General features: G+C 37.6%; 1 protein-coding gene across 1 annotated transcript in view; it reads left to right on the top strand.

Annotated features, from left to right (window-relative positions):
- Positions 1 to 14,312, top strand: part of pparab (peroxisome proliferator-activated receptor alpha b) — a 59,721-nt gene that overhangs the window by 28,337 nt on the left and 17,072 nt on the right. Inside the window, exons 2-4 of the mRNA XM_056451616.1 lie at positions 2,680 to 2,916; positions 6,859 to 7,016; positions 11,917 to 12,055. Coding sequence (XP_056307591.1) covers positions 2,718 to 2,916; positions 6,859 to 7,016; positions 11,917 to 12,055 — 496 coding nt within the window. The 5' untranslated portion in view covers positions 2,680 to 2,717. The remainder of the gene's footprint in view (positions 1 to 2,679; positions 2,917 to 6,858; positions 7,017 to 11,916; positions 12,056 to 14,312) is intronic.

Raw genomic sequence — 14,312 nt, 5'->3', positions numbered from 1 at the left:
TTTTAATTTCTTGCATATGATATTTAAATAAATTGGAGTCAAATAAAATATTTTAAAAACTACTAAACAAGACAAAATCAAGTTTATTATGTTTATTGACCAACGTATAGTTTTGACCAGCAAACTACTCAAAATAAGTTGGGAAGTACGCAAAAATCTCATACCACAATATAAGTCATCTCATATACTGACAACGATATATACACTCACCGGCCACTTTATTAGGTACACCTTACTAGTACCAGGTTGGACCCCCTTTTGCCTTCAGAACTGCCTTAATCCTTCGTGGCATAGATCCAACAAGCTACTGGAAATATTCCTCAGAGATTTTGCTCCATATTGACATGATAGCATCATGCAGTTGATGCAGATTTGTCGGCTGCACATCCATGATGCCAATCTGCAGTTCCACCACATCCCGAAAGGTGCTCTATTGGATTGAGCTCTGGTGACTGTGTAGGCCATTTTAGTACAGTGAACTCATTTAGCCCTTTCAAACAGTGATACCGGTATATATCTGGAACATTTCCGAAATGACTTTACTGGAAAATTCAAAAAAGCGTTATTCACACAGGCGAGGACGTTCTGGAATTTTTCTGACTGTTCACACATCCATTCCAAAATACCGGTAAATTCTCACATCCTTAACCAGATATGACCTCTAAATGGCTGCACGTATTTGTAAACATAGAAGGGGTCGGCTGTTTGTTGATGGTTTCACTTTTATTTAAAGCTTAAGCAGCTAGTTTTGTCCCAGAGACATCCAAAGGCGGAAGCCCGAACCGCAGCTAAATGTTTACACATTTGACGACATTACAAATTCTGTGGACGGATAAGTATTGTGAACAATATCGATGAAAACATATGAAGGAACAGTTTCGCATATCGAGATGTACATAATATGTGTGTGTGCTGGCGCTCACTGGAGCACGCGTCAAGCAACTGAAGCAGAGCTTGATGGTAAACAAACAGCGGTTTATCATAAGCATTTTATCGATAATTTTTTACACAGTTGGCATTAAGAAAGAACATAGAAACGTGATCTGACTAGCATCTAGCAACTAAATATGTCTGGAAAAATATTCAAAGGCTTTTATTTTCACAAACGTGCGGATGTGAATGTGTCTGAGTGTTTTGATTGGCTGGAGTAGACGTCTCACGGCATTCTAATCGTGAATGTTACAGTCATATGTTTAAGGGACGCGAGCGGGGAATCTCGTTCTGCTTTGCTCTGTCTTGTTTGCGTTGTCTTTGCTTGCTTTTGTGTGTTTTGGCTTGTTATGTGCTGTGGTATTGATGTAAATTTAGAGTTTTGATTTTGGTATTGTTCTTGTGTTGATCGCTGTTACCGTCTACGCATCACGTAGATAACTCCACTGTCTAAACACACTAGTTTAGAAGTGAGCGCCACCCGCTGTAAGTTTTCTCCGTATTTTTGGTTAGTAGAGTAGATTTAGTTATAGTGTGAAAACGCTGAAGATGTTTAGTTTTTTTATTTTCTATTAGATAGTTTAAATCAGGCATGGGCAAACTCGATCCTCGAGGGCCGGTGTCTCTGCAGAGTTTTGCTCCAACACTAATCAAACACACCTGAACACCCTAATTAGTGTCTTCAAGATCACTAGAAAGCTACAAGCAGGTGTGTTTGATTAGGGTTGGTGCAAAACTATGCAGGGACACCGGCCCTCCAGGATCGAGTTTGCCCATCTGTGGTTTAGATGGTAAATATTAGCTAGATTTGGGGTTTTTGTCATATTGCTTTCATTTATTTGGCGCCACTTAATTCTCGTTTCCCTCATCCATGATATACGTTGATTTATTTTCTTTTGTGAAATCTTGTAAATAATACTTTTTTTTTGCTGTTTGACTTCACTATTGTAAATAAATTCACTTATTTTTGCAGTATTTTGGTTGTCGTTTTGATATTTTGCCACCAACACAAATTTTAATCACATTAAATGTTACCTCTTAAACCCTAGAGCAAAACTTTAAAGTCGTAACAGTGAACGTGCTCTTTCTGGCAATTTTCCTTCAGCGTTTACACAGCGCAGCATTTTGGCGAATTACTGCTAATGTTACAACCTCTCTTTCCGGAACGAATTTACCAGTATTTTCAAAAAGGGCCTGTTCACACATGATCCCTTTCCGGAAAATTGTCGGTAGGAAAAGTCTGTATGTGTGAATGAGGCTATTGTCATGTTCAAGAAACCAGTCTGGCCATTCTCCTCTGACATCAACAAGGCATTTGCACCCACAGAACTGCCGCTCACTAGATATTTTCTGTTTCTGACCATTCTCTGTAAAGCCTAGAGATGGTTGTGTGTGAAAATCCCAGTAGATCGGCAGTTTCTGAAATACTCAGACCAGCCCGTCTGGCACCAACAACCATGCCATGTCCCTTAAATCCCCTTTCTTTCCCATTCTGATGCTTGGTTTGAACTGCAGCAGATCGTCTTGACCATGTCTACATGCCTAAATGCACTGAGTGAGTTGCTGCCATGAGATTGGCTGATTAGACATTTGCGTCAACGAGCAGTTGGATATGCATACCTAATAAAGTGGCCAGTGAGTGTATATCAATGCTGAAATGACGTATCGTGCAGCAGTAATTTGTGCATTGGTAATGACAACACCTGTACACGCACTAATGTTTGTGTGAAATCTGCTTCTCCTCGTCAGGCTGATGTGTGACTGGCGCTCGGCCCCTGTCCGCCAGCATGGTAGACATGGAGAAACGCTACAGTCCTCCGTCTCCGCTGGACGACTCTGTGCTGGACAGTCCGCTGTTCGTCGGGGGCATGGAGGAGCTGCGGAACATCTCTCAGTCCATGGATGAAGACGCTCTCAGCAGCTTCGAGATGACTGAGAACCAGTCGTCCGGCCTGGGCTCTGGATCCGAGAGCTCCACCGCGCTGGGTACGCAGATCCTCACACTCATACACACACTTTTTGTTTTTGTGTTATAAGATTTAGGTGTCTGAGGCACCAGTATGCTTAAGATTCTGACAGTATGATAACCTTGGACACATTATTTAAAATCTGTGGCAAGGAAATTATTAGTTTGGTGTGGCCAGAGATACATTTGGTAAATCCTTAGTATTGAGTCCTAAAAAGGCATGTGAAATAAAACTAATAGCAATGCGACACTATGAAACCACAACCCATTTGTTCATGCTTATTGAGTAAGGCCACAACACATAAAATAAAATTAAATTAACTAAGAGGCATGTGGACATAATTCCAAATTTAAATCAAGTAATTTTAGCAAGTCAAATTTCATCATATAAAATACATTTTGCCAACAACAAAGTTGTGGCTAGTGAAATAGAGAGTGGCTAGTACCGCTGGAAAAGTACTAGCCACAGTGGCTGGTGGTCAAAAAAGTATATATATGTATATATGTGTATATATATATATATGTGTGTGTGTATGTGTGTATATATATATATATATATATATATATATATATATATATATATATATATATATATATATATGTATATATATATATATATATATGTATATATATATATATACATACATACATACATACAGTTGAAGTCAGAATTATTAGCCCCCCTGTTTATTTTTTCCCACAATTTCTGTTTAACGGAAAGCAGATTTCTTCACCACATTTCTAATCATAATAGTTTTAGTAATTCATCTCTAATAACTGATTTATTTTATCTTTGCCATGATGACAGTAAATAATATTAGACTAGATATTCTTCAAGACACTTCTATACAGCTTAAAGTGACATTTAAAGGCTTAACTAGGTTAATTAGGTTAACTAGGCAGGTTAGGGTAATTAGGCAAGTTATTGTATAATGATGGTTTGTTCTGTAGACTATCGAAAAAATACATAGCTTAAAGGGGCTAATAATATTGACCTTAAAATGGTGTTTAGAAAATTAAAAACTGCTTTTATTCTAGCCGAAATAAAACAAATAAGACTTTCTCCAGAAGAAAAAATATTATCAGACATACTGTGAAAACTTCCTTGCTCTGTTAAACATAATTTGGGGGGCGAATAATTCTGAATTCAACTGTATGTATAAACTTTTAAAGAATAGTATTTTTTGCAACTTTTCAGTATTCATTGCAATTTTATGTGCCTTTATCATCGTTTTTAATATTAATATTTAGCTTTATTCGATTTCAATTTAAGTTTGGTTTCCAAGACAACACACTAATTGTTTATTTATTTAAGTTTATTTATTTTATTCTATATTTGGCCTTATTATTATTATTTTCTTTATTTAAATTCAGATATGCTTTTATAGACCATTTTGAGAGATGTAAACAAAAACAAAGGTCCAAAGGTATTTCCTCTTTTACATTTTTAATTTCTATAGCTTCTGACAATCCAGAAAGAGCCACATATTGACAAATAATATCATGATAGCTGTTTTAACATTAGGTTGTGATTGAATTGCCTCTTGTTACAGTTATGAAATAGTTTGATAACAAGCAGGAAACGTTCTTGGGCCAATGACATCACCACATTGAAATGATCTATATGCATAGACCGCATTCAAGATTTAAGTGTCTTCATTAATGCTACGTTGTCTGTCAGTGTTACCTATATTTATGTAAAAACTAAATAAAAACAGTTATTCTGACTTTTGCAATATAAACTATTGAAAAACGATATTTTAGTTGATGTCTTTACTAAATCATAGTAGCCGTGATGATCAGGGTATTTAATTATATTTATATAGTTATTATTTCATGCTCAGAAGAAAGAAAACATCAACATATTTCCACATTTATTAACCCTCAGACAGGATTTTTGTTTCTTCAGTGCATATTCAGCAGAGGATTCAGTCTTAATGTACGTGCAGATAGTCGAGTATCACTCACCACGTCTGACCTTTCACACCTTGTGGTTCAGCCGCGGTGAAGTTTTTCGACTGGTCATCTGCGCTTCGTGCTTCAGGAATGTCTGACCTAGTTTTCATCTCCAGAAGCTCAATGGAGTCTATATCAATTTGCATTAATAGATATAAACCTTAAGGCCGGTGGAGATTTCAGAATCTCTCAATCTTTCACCATTTAATAATTACCCATATAAACGATGAGGACGGTTGAGGTTGAAACTGTTGAAAGGAGGAAATGACATCATGGAAAGGTTTACTGCTGTAGCTGAGCAGGTTTCTAAAAGGAGCTTAGGCTTAATGTTTTGGCTGAAATGCAAAGACTTTGAGATATTTTAGTAATTAGTAGATGACTATAGCAACTTCCCACCAGATATTCCTGGAATTTTCTCTATGCATGTGTGTGTGTGCATTTCTATCGGTGGATATATATGAGATCGGGTTGTAATAGAGTTCTAGATGACTTGTTTTTTGTTGAATGACACTGACTTGCTAATAACACTTTTTGTGTGCACATTTGTTTTGTTGCATGACATATTTCTCAAGAACTTCTCGATTTCTATCATTTAAAAGTGGGCGTATTTTTATGACTCGCTAATAATTCTACACTCACCGGCCACTTTAATAGGTACACTTGTACAACTGCTTGTCAATGCAAATTTCTAATCAGCCAATCACATGGCAGCAACTCAATGCGTTTAGGCATGTATGATGATCTGCTGCAGTTCAAACCGAGCATCAGAATGGGGAAGAAAGGGGATTTAATGACTTTGAAAGTTGCATGGTTGTTGGTATTTCAGAAACTGCTGATGTACTGGGATTTTCACGCACAACCATCTCTAGGGTTTACAGAGAATGGTCCAGAAAGGAGAAAATATCCAGTGAGCGGCAGTTCTGTGGGCGCAAATGCCTTGTTGATGCCAGAGGTCAGAGGAGAATGGCCAGACTGGTTCCAGCTGATAGAAAGGCAAGAGTAACTCAAATAAGCACTCGTTACAACCGAGGTCTGCAGAAGAGCATCTCTGAACACACAACACGTCCAACCTTAAAGCGGATGGGCTACATCAGCAGAAGACCACACCGGGTGCCGCTCCTGTCAGCTAAGAACAGGAAACTGAGGCTACAATTCACACAGGCTCACCAAAACTGGACAATAGAAGATTGGAGAAACGTTGCCTGGTCTGATGAGTCTCCATTTCTGCTGCCACATTCGGATGGTCGGGTCAGAATTTGGCCTCAACAACATGAAAGCATGGATCCATCCTGCCTTGTATCAACGGTTCAGGCTGCTGGTGGTGGTGTAATGGTGTGGGGGATATTTTCTTGGCACACTTTGGGTCCATTAGTACCAATTGAGCATCGTTTAAATGCCACAGCCTACCTGAGTATTGTTGCTGACCATGTCCATCCCTTTATGAGCACAGTGTCTCCATCTTCTGATGGCTACTTCCAGCAGGATAACACGCCATGTCATAAACCATGAATCATCTCAGACTGGTTTCTTGAACATGACAATGAGTTCACTGTACTCAAATGGTCTCCACAGTCACCAGAGCTCAATCCAATAGAGCAGCTTTGGGGAGTGGTGGAACGGGAGATTCGCATCATGGATGTGCAGCCGACAAATCTGCAGCAACTGTGTGATGCTATCATGTCAATATGGAGCAAAATCTCTGAGGAATATTTCTAGTAGCTTGAAGGATTAATGCAGTTCTGATTGCAAAAGGGGGTCCAACCCGATTTTAGTAAGGTGTACCTAATAAAGTGGCCGGTGAGTGTGCATCATTTATGCATGTCCATCAAAACAAGAAACAATGTACACACTTAAAATTGGTCTAGAACACAAGTAGAAAGTTAGTGTAATTCAAGAAATAATTGAATGACCGACTTCTTTTAATTGAATTACTCTGACTTCCCAATAGTTCCAGATTATTTAAGCGTGTGCTTTTTTTGTTTTCGTGTGTTTGTTCTGTGCTGCAGATGCTCTGACCCCTGCCTCCAGCCCGTCATCAGGTGTGTACGGCGGCCCGGCGGGTCAGGACGACTTCACCTCCACCTCTCTGAATCTAGAGTGTCGTGTGTGTTCGGATCGAGCATCAGGATACCACTATGGCGTTCATGCTTGTGAGGGCTGCAAGGTGAGAGTGTGTTTCCTTTTATTATTAATTTATTATTTCAATTCAATTCAATTGGAGTTAATTTGTAAAGCGCTTTTCACAATAATTATAGTTTCAAAGCAGCTTTACAAAACATTATGGTAATTACAATCAAATTCTGATTAAGCTTAACGTTATTAGTTACCATAACTCACTATTATTAAGAATTATACATTTCATTTACTCTTCTTTCTGAATGCGTCACAAAACTGAAGTTGCAGCAATATTTTATACCTAATTATGACTTAAACCTCAGACTCAACTTTATTATCCCGTTTAGGGAAACTAAAATTGTAGCAAGGTGCCGTAACACAGGGGAAGTTCCATGTACACATTAATAAAATATTACCCCACAACATCTAATACATCATATTGAAGGTGCATCTCCCAAGAATTGCTGACTCTATTTGTCCTGCAAATAGGAACTTTGAAACAACGTCCTGATGGCTACAGCTGAATCACAGAGTACGACGGGTGATCTGGGAGTGAATTGCTGCTGGATCATAAGAATAATTAAGCATAAACTAGTATTGTTTATAATAATATCATGTAATAATTTGTATTAATTATTATAAAATTATTTTAAATAAATCAGTGCATGAATTAGCATAAAATTAGCATCAAATATTGAATATAATTATTAAATACAGCACATAATACTAAAATACCAATACTATTTGTACTAATAATTATATATAAATTCATTAATTTATTTTCCTACCGGCTTAGTCTCTATTTCAGAGGTCGCCACAGCGGAATGAACCGCCAACTGGTCCAGTCAATGTTTTAAACAGCAGGTGTCCTTCCACCTGCAACCCAGTACTGGGAAACACCCATACACGCTCATTCACACACACTCATACACTACGGCCAATTTAATTAATCAATTCCCCTATAGCGAATGTCTTTGGACTGTGTGGGAGCAAGAGGAACATGCAAACTCCACACAGTAATGCCAGCTGACCCAGACAGGACTCGAACCAGCAACCTTCTTGCTGTGAGGTGACAGTACTAACCACTGAGCCATAGTACATTCATTTTCTTTTCAGCTTAGTCCCTTTATTAATCAGGAGTCGCCACAGTGGAATGAACCGCCAACTTATCTAGCACATTTTTTTACGCAGCAGATGCCCTTCCAGCTGCAACCCAACACTGGGAAACACCCATGCACTCTTTTATTCACACTTATAAACTTATAAACTTATAAACTACGGCCTATTTAGCTTATTCAATTCCCCTATAGCGCATGTGTTTGGACTGTGGGGGAAACCGGAGCACCCGGAGGAAACCCACACCAACATGGGGAGAACATGCAAACTCCACACAGAAATGCCAACTGAGCCAGCCGGGGCTCAAACCAGCGACCTTCTTGCTGTGAGGAGATCGTGCTACCCACTGTGTAAAAAAGTGCAAACATATGAATACATAGATAAATATGCAAATCTGAGTGAATGGCTTCTGGATTAAGAACTAATTTTGGAGGCGTGGCTTGGTTTCATCCACAGGCAATTGATTGGATGTGTGTGATTTGCTATTGGTGGATCTCTTAATGATTGACAGGTCGATTGACAGATTAGATAGTAGATTTGGCTGAAGATATTTTGCTTTAAAATGTTTATATCTGTGACACACAGATGCTTTTTACTCTGAACATCTTTGTAAATCTTCTCACACACACACTCTTTATTGGCTCTGAGCAGAAATCGAGTCTTTCTGAGGTCATTGAGGATGTTTTGTGTCTGAAGGAACATCTGTGGACTGATGCGCTAGTCATAATAGTGTTCAAAAGAGCAACACAAAAGACTGCATGTGTTTTTATTACCGTGTTTAGTTTCATTTTGTTGGCTCATAGCTATATTAATCTAAAGGCCAGAAATACTCTTGTGTGGTTTTTTGGGTTGTCTTCGGAGGTTAGCTGTAATTTTATTTAGTATTTATTATTGGCTGTTTCTTTTAAGTATGTAGGTGTTTTAGTATTACATTTTATTTTCTAATTAAATAAATGTTAAGCATATAATTTTAAACATTTAAGCTTAAAACTGTTTAATATTGCACATATTAGTTTGTGAAAATGAATTGATTTTAAAGGGATTCTTTTCCTGCGGTGTTGTCTTCAGAGATTGGCTGCTCCAGTATTTATTATTGGCTGTTTCTTTTAAGTATTTAGGCATTTTAGTATTATCTTCTATTTAAAAATTAATTAATAATTAAGTGGGTGGCTCAGTGGTTAGCACTGTCACCTTACAGCAAGAAAGTTGCTGGTTCGAGTCCCTGCTGGGCCAGTGTGCATTTCTGTGTGGAGTTTGCATATTCTCCCCATGTTGGCGTGGGTTTCTGCGGGTGCTCCGGTTTCCCCCACAGTCCAAACACATGCGCCTATAGGGGAAATGAATTGGCTAAATTGGTGTATGAGTGTGTTTGTGAATGTGTGTATGGGTATTTCCCAGTACTAGGTTGCAGCTGGAAGGGCATCTGCTGTGTGAAACATATGCTGGATAAGTTGGTGGTTCATTTCGCTGTGGCAACCCCTGATTAATAAAGGGACTAAGCTAAAGGAAAAAGAATGAGTGAATAATTAAGCAAATATGGTTTAAGATTACATATATTGTTTTCTGAAAATTAATAAAATTTTAAGTATTTTAAAGAGATTTTTTTGGGGGGGGGGTATTTTTGTTACTCTTTTTCTTTTAATATGTCAGTGTCAAGCCTCTCTCATCATAAAACATATTGCAATGGAAATTTGAAAGACTATTGGACAAGATATTCATCATATCTACTGTTTTTAACGTCAATTTTTGTCATTTTTATTTATTTATATGTTATAAATGGCCAGAAGCCAAATATATTAAATATTAAGAATACTGAAGTCAAATATAACTAAATATTTACATCAATATAAACATTGAACAAAATAAACCGTAAAAATTGTGCCAAACTATTTACGTTTTGAGCCATATTCACATATAGTTTTGAGCCATATTTGTGTTGATATTGCCAACATTTTTAAGTAAATATTTTAAGTTCAGTTATCAAGTCGGTGTGAGCTCAGTTAAAAGGATGAATTAAGTCCAAACAACTTAATAGCTTCTCAAAATGGTGTGGCTTTGCTTCTAGCATTAGTGTTAGGTTAACACAAAAAATATAATTAATTAATTCATAACTTCGAGTTCTGCTTAATATAATCAGTTCATGAGTTACCATAAATCTTTTTTGTTAAGTCAAAGTAACTTTTTTTTTTAATTACAAGTTAAAATGACTTATTTCATGTAGTGATTTTCACTTTTAGGTTTTACAGTGTATTTTATTTACAGGAGCCTGCCATGAAATAGCCATAAGTTGCTGATGTGGCAATAAACAGACTAAATCTTCTGTGTCTTCAGTCAGTTGTAATCTTCCCATTAAGGCTGCAGGTCTTGCGTTTGTGTCCTGAAATCGCCCTCTGCTCCTCGTTTTTCTCCTTTCGAAATGCTGCTGTGTTTCTGGGGACTCAATGGCCCAACATGAGTGAAGCAAGAGCCATTCGTTTTTACTGCACTTTGAGTCTCGTCTCCATCCTTCGCCAGATTGAGAAATACTGATATTGAGAAGAAAAACGCTGAGCTGAGGGCTTATGCGGGTTCAGGAGGAGGTTTATTATCAATTTAGTTCAGTTAATTTGATTTAATTTAGTGTATTTAGTTCATTTAAATTAAGATTTGATGTTTTAAGATGCTGAATATGGGAGGCACGGTGGCTCAGTGGTTAGCACTATCACCTCACAGCGAGAAGGTCGCTGGTTCGAGTCCCTGCTGGGCCAGTTGGCATTTCTGTGTGGCGTTTGCATGTTGGTTGCAACCTCCGGGTGCTCCGGTTTCCCCCACAGTCCAAAGACATGCGCTATAGGTGAATTGGATGATCTAAATTGACCGTAGTGTGTGTAAATGCCAAAGTGTATGGTTTCCCAGTAATGGGTTGCAGCTGGAAGGGCATCAGTTGTGTAAAACATATGCTGGAATAGTTGGCGGTTCATTTCTCTGTGGCAACCCCTTATAAATAAGGGTCTAATCGAAGGAAAATGAATGAACGAAGATGCTGAATATGCTTAAAGCTAAGGATGGTTTCGACTAAACCTCGTTCCTATTTTGTCTCTCTGTCACCTCCTCTGGAAGTGAGAAGCAGCGTTTTAAAACTCAGACGAACCCGAGGACGAATGAGGACAAACACAACCTGCCAATATGCTGCCAAGGCTATTTCCAGCAGCGCCTGGTTTAGATTGTGTACATAAATTTCTGGCTCTTTTAATAGTGAGCTTCGAATAGAGCAGTACAGTACAGAACAGTACAGATATTTAAAGAAAGCATTGACCTTTTGCTGATCCGTGTTGGTTTGTGTTTTTAACAGTGACCTCAAACTGAATTTTGATAGAGAATGTTAATAACACTAATGGGGGCTCGTCCGGGATTTAACCTCTCGCACTTAATGCAGGAATTATATCCCTAGAAAGTGCATACTGGATCATATTAGGATTGCATTTTCTAAAGATGTCTGCATCTACGTGCACTATCTAATAATTGACAATACAAACAGTAAAAATATAAATCAGGTCCCATCTGGGATTCGAACCCAGGACCTATTGCATTCAGTGCAGGAATCCTATCCTTAAAGAAAGTGCATGATATTAGGATTGTAGTTCAGCTTCTAAAGATGTCCACATCTAAATGCACTATATGCTCTCAGCAATGGAGACAGTAAAAAGTAGAAATGGGGGCTCGTCCGGGATTTGAACCCAGGATCTTTTACACCCAAATTGAGAGTTATGCCGCTAGGGAAGGCCAGAATATTGTGTTGAAACCATAGCACCTTAGCCACTGTGTAGTAACACTTCTGTTTTTCACATTTTTAGGGTTTCTTCCGTAGGACCATTCGGCTCAAACTGGAGTACGATAAGTGTGAACGCCGCTGTAAGATCCAAAAGAAGAACCGAAACAAGTGCCAATACTGTCGATTTCAGAAGTGCCTGTCTGTGGGCATGTCCCACAATGGTGAGTGTTGATTTACAGCGCAAAGCAATCACAGAAAAAAGTTCAAACGAGATCATAGTCAGGGGGTTATAGCTACAGGGGGCTTTGGGGTGGATTGATCCACCCTGAAGAACGTCAAAACAAGATGGATGTGGGGGTCAGCCCTTCGATAGTGAGAAATAGTTTGCTCTGATCTGCATTTCAAATAATAATGTTAATAATAAATAATATAAATATTCATTTGACCACCCCATAACGTTTCATACCATTGTAAATGCATAATCGTGCCAATTAGTCTATACGAGGGAAAAAAAATCAATCAACACTCTGAAAGTGGCAGATCTAGACCACCGATTGACACCGCAGTTGTTCACAAGACGTGTTTCTTTCTACATATATCCTAAAAGTAAAGTCAAATCAGCTGCATTGTTTGTATAGTTTGACCAACAAATAGCTAATCAAAGATACTGTAGGTCGGAACAGATTAAATATCGCACAAAACACTGAAAAATTAAATACGTTTTTATTTATCAATTATTTAAATTAATACATACATTTAATTCACCGAACTTTGTATTACACAAACTAACATCACCAAAAAAGCTGACCGCTTGATCAGATAATCGCATCCTGATCATAGATGTTTCTCATATGGAAACCAAAAAAGTTTATACTTTTCCTGGCCGGCGTTGACCAATCGTTGGGATAACGTTAACCGATGTACGATTTCACATTTTTAAGTTTACAAAAATGAATTAATCCAAAAGATGTTCAGCAAGTGGTGACTTTCGCACTTAACATTTCTTATAATTCACAAGTTCTTGTTTTTAGCAACACCGGTGGCTGTTTGGTGAACTGCAGCTTATCTCTCATCTTTGTATTCATTCACACGTAACGTACAAGAGATTAAACATGAGTCTATGCTCTGATATACTCAAGGTGACGATTTTTTTCGATTATTTGATTAAAAGGTGGAAATGCATTAGCAGATTACAGTCAACATCACATCCTTTTGATTTTCCAGGCACACAAAAAGTAGTTAACATAAAAATCTACATGTTTTGTAGACAAGTTATTTTACAAGCTTTGTTAGACAAGCTTTGTTACTAGCTATTTAGATATTAGCATTAAAATTAAAAATAACGCATGACAACTTTTACATATAGCTTCTTAATGTGTACATTTTATATAACTCAAACAATGGAAAATGTTAACAAGAATAGGCATGGGACGATAACCGTTTTCAAGGTATACCGCGGTTTGGAAAAGTCAAGGTGTTAAAACCGCCAAAATTTTCTGTAATACCGTTCCTAAGGTATGTGTAAGATTTTTTACGCATGATGCCGTTTTAATTGTAAAGTAATCTGTATTTTTTAAACTAAGGAAGACAGCAGAAGTCAACGATTCATTTGAATTATTTAGCCTGACATGTTTACTGCTCCTAAATATTACAAATGTTTCAAAAGATAAAATATATTGTGTTCAAAGGGGAAAAAAGGTTTTGTTTTTACCCAGACATTTAAAAAGAATATATAATGGAGAAGTAATCACGATACAGTGATACCGTGAAACCGTGATATTTTTATCCAAGGTTATCATATCGTCAGACAGGGGCGTTGCTAGACATAAAGCTCTACTGGGGCACGTACCCCCCCCCTAAATTATAAACTATAATTAAAAGTATTATAAATAAAAGTATTCTTATTATTATACAATTATTCTTCTAAATAATCTTAAATGTAACTGGAAAACAATGTTAAGACAATTGGAGTGATACGCTAAGATCATTTAAGAAATCTTTTGCATAAATATTAATTTAATTTGAATGAAATACTATAGACAATTCAATAAAATACAAAAAAAGATGTGTTATAGAATTATCTGATGTAGACTTGACACATGGCAGCTAATTAGGTTTATTCAGTCTTACCTCCCTGACTCGTCATCCCTCCTTTTTGCTTCATACAAAAAAATCTATCAGGAGGCGTGATTAGTAAGATCACCGTCATATTGTTTAAACTTTAGTTTTGTTGTTTTGCAAAACAAAAAAGGCTGTTACGCTGGTTTTACAACGCATGAGCGGCGCAAAACAAGCAGGTAGCCTGCTTTTTTAGCACGCATGTTAACTACTGGGACTCGCACCGGCAGAAGAGCAGCGCGTGCCAGAGGCGCGCGGGTTCTTTGCGCACATGCGGAGATGCGTCAGTTTGCTTTTTGATTAAACACATTGCTTTCACCAGCGTTGGTTCGGTTGCACATAGAGAATAACCGTCTTTAT

This window comes from Danio aesculapii, chromosome 25, assembly GCF_903798145.1.
Source record: "Danio aesculapii chromosome 25, fDanAes4.1, whole genome shotgun sequence".
Lineage (NCBI taxonomy): Eukaryota > Metazoa > Chordata > Actinopteri > Cypriniformes > Danionidae > Danio > Danio aesculapii.
The sequence above is the reverse complement of the archived record's forward strand: the minus strand, read 5'-3'. Positions and strand labels throughout refer to the sequence as shown.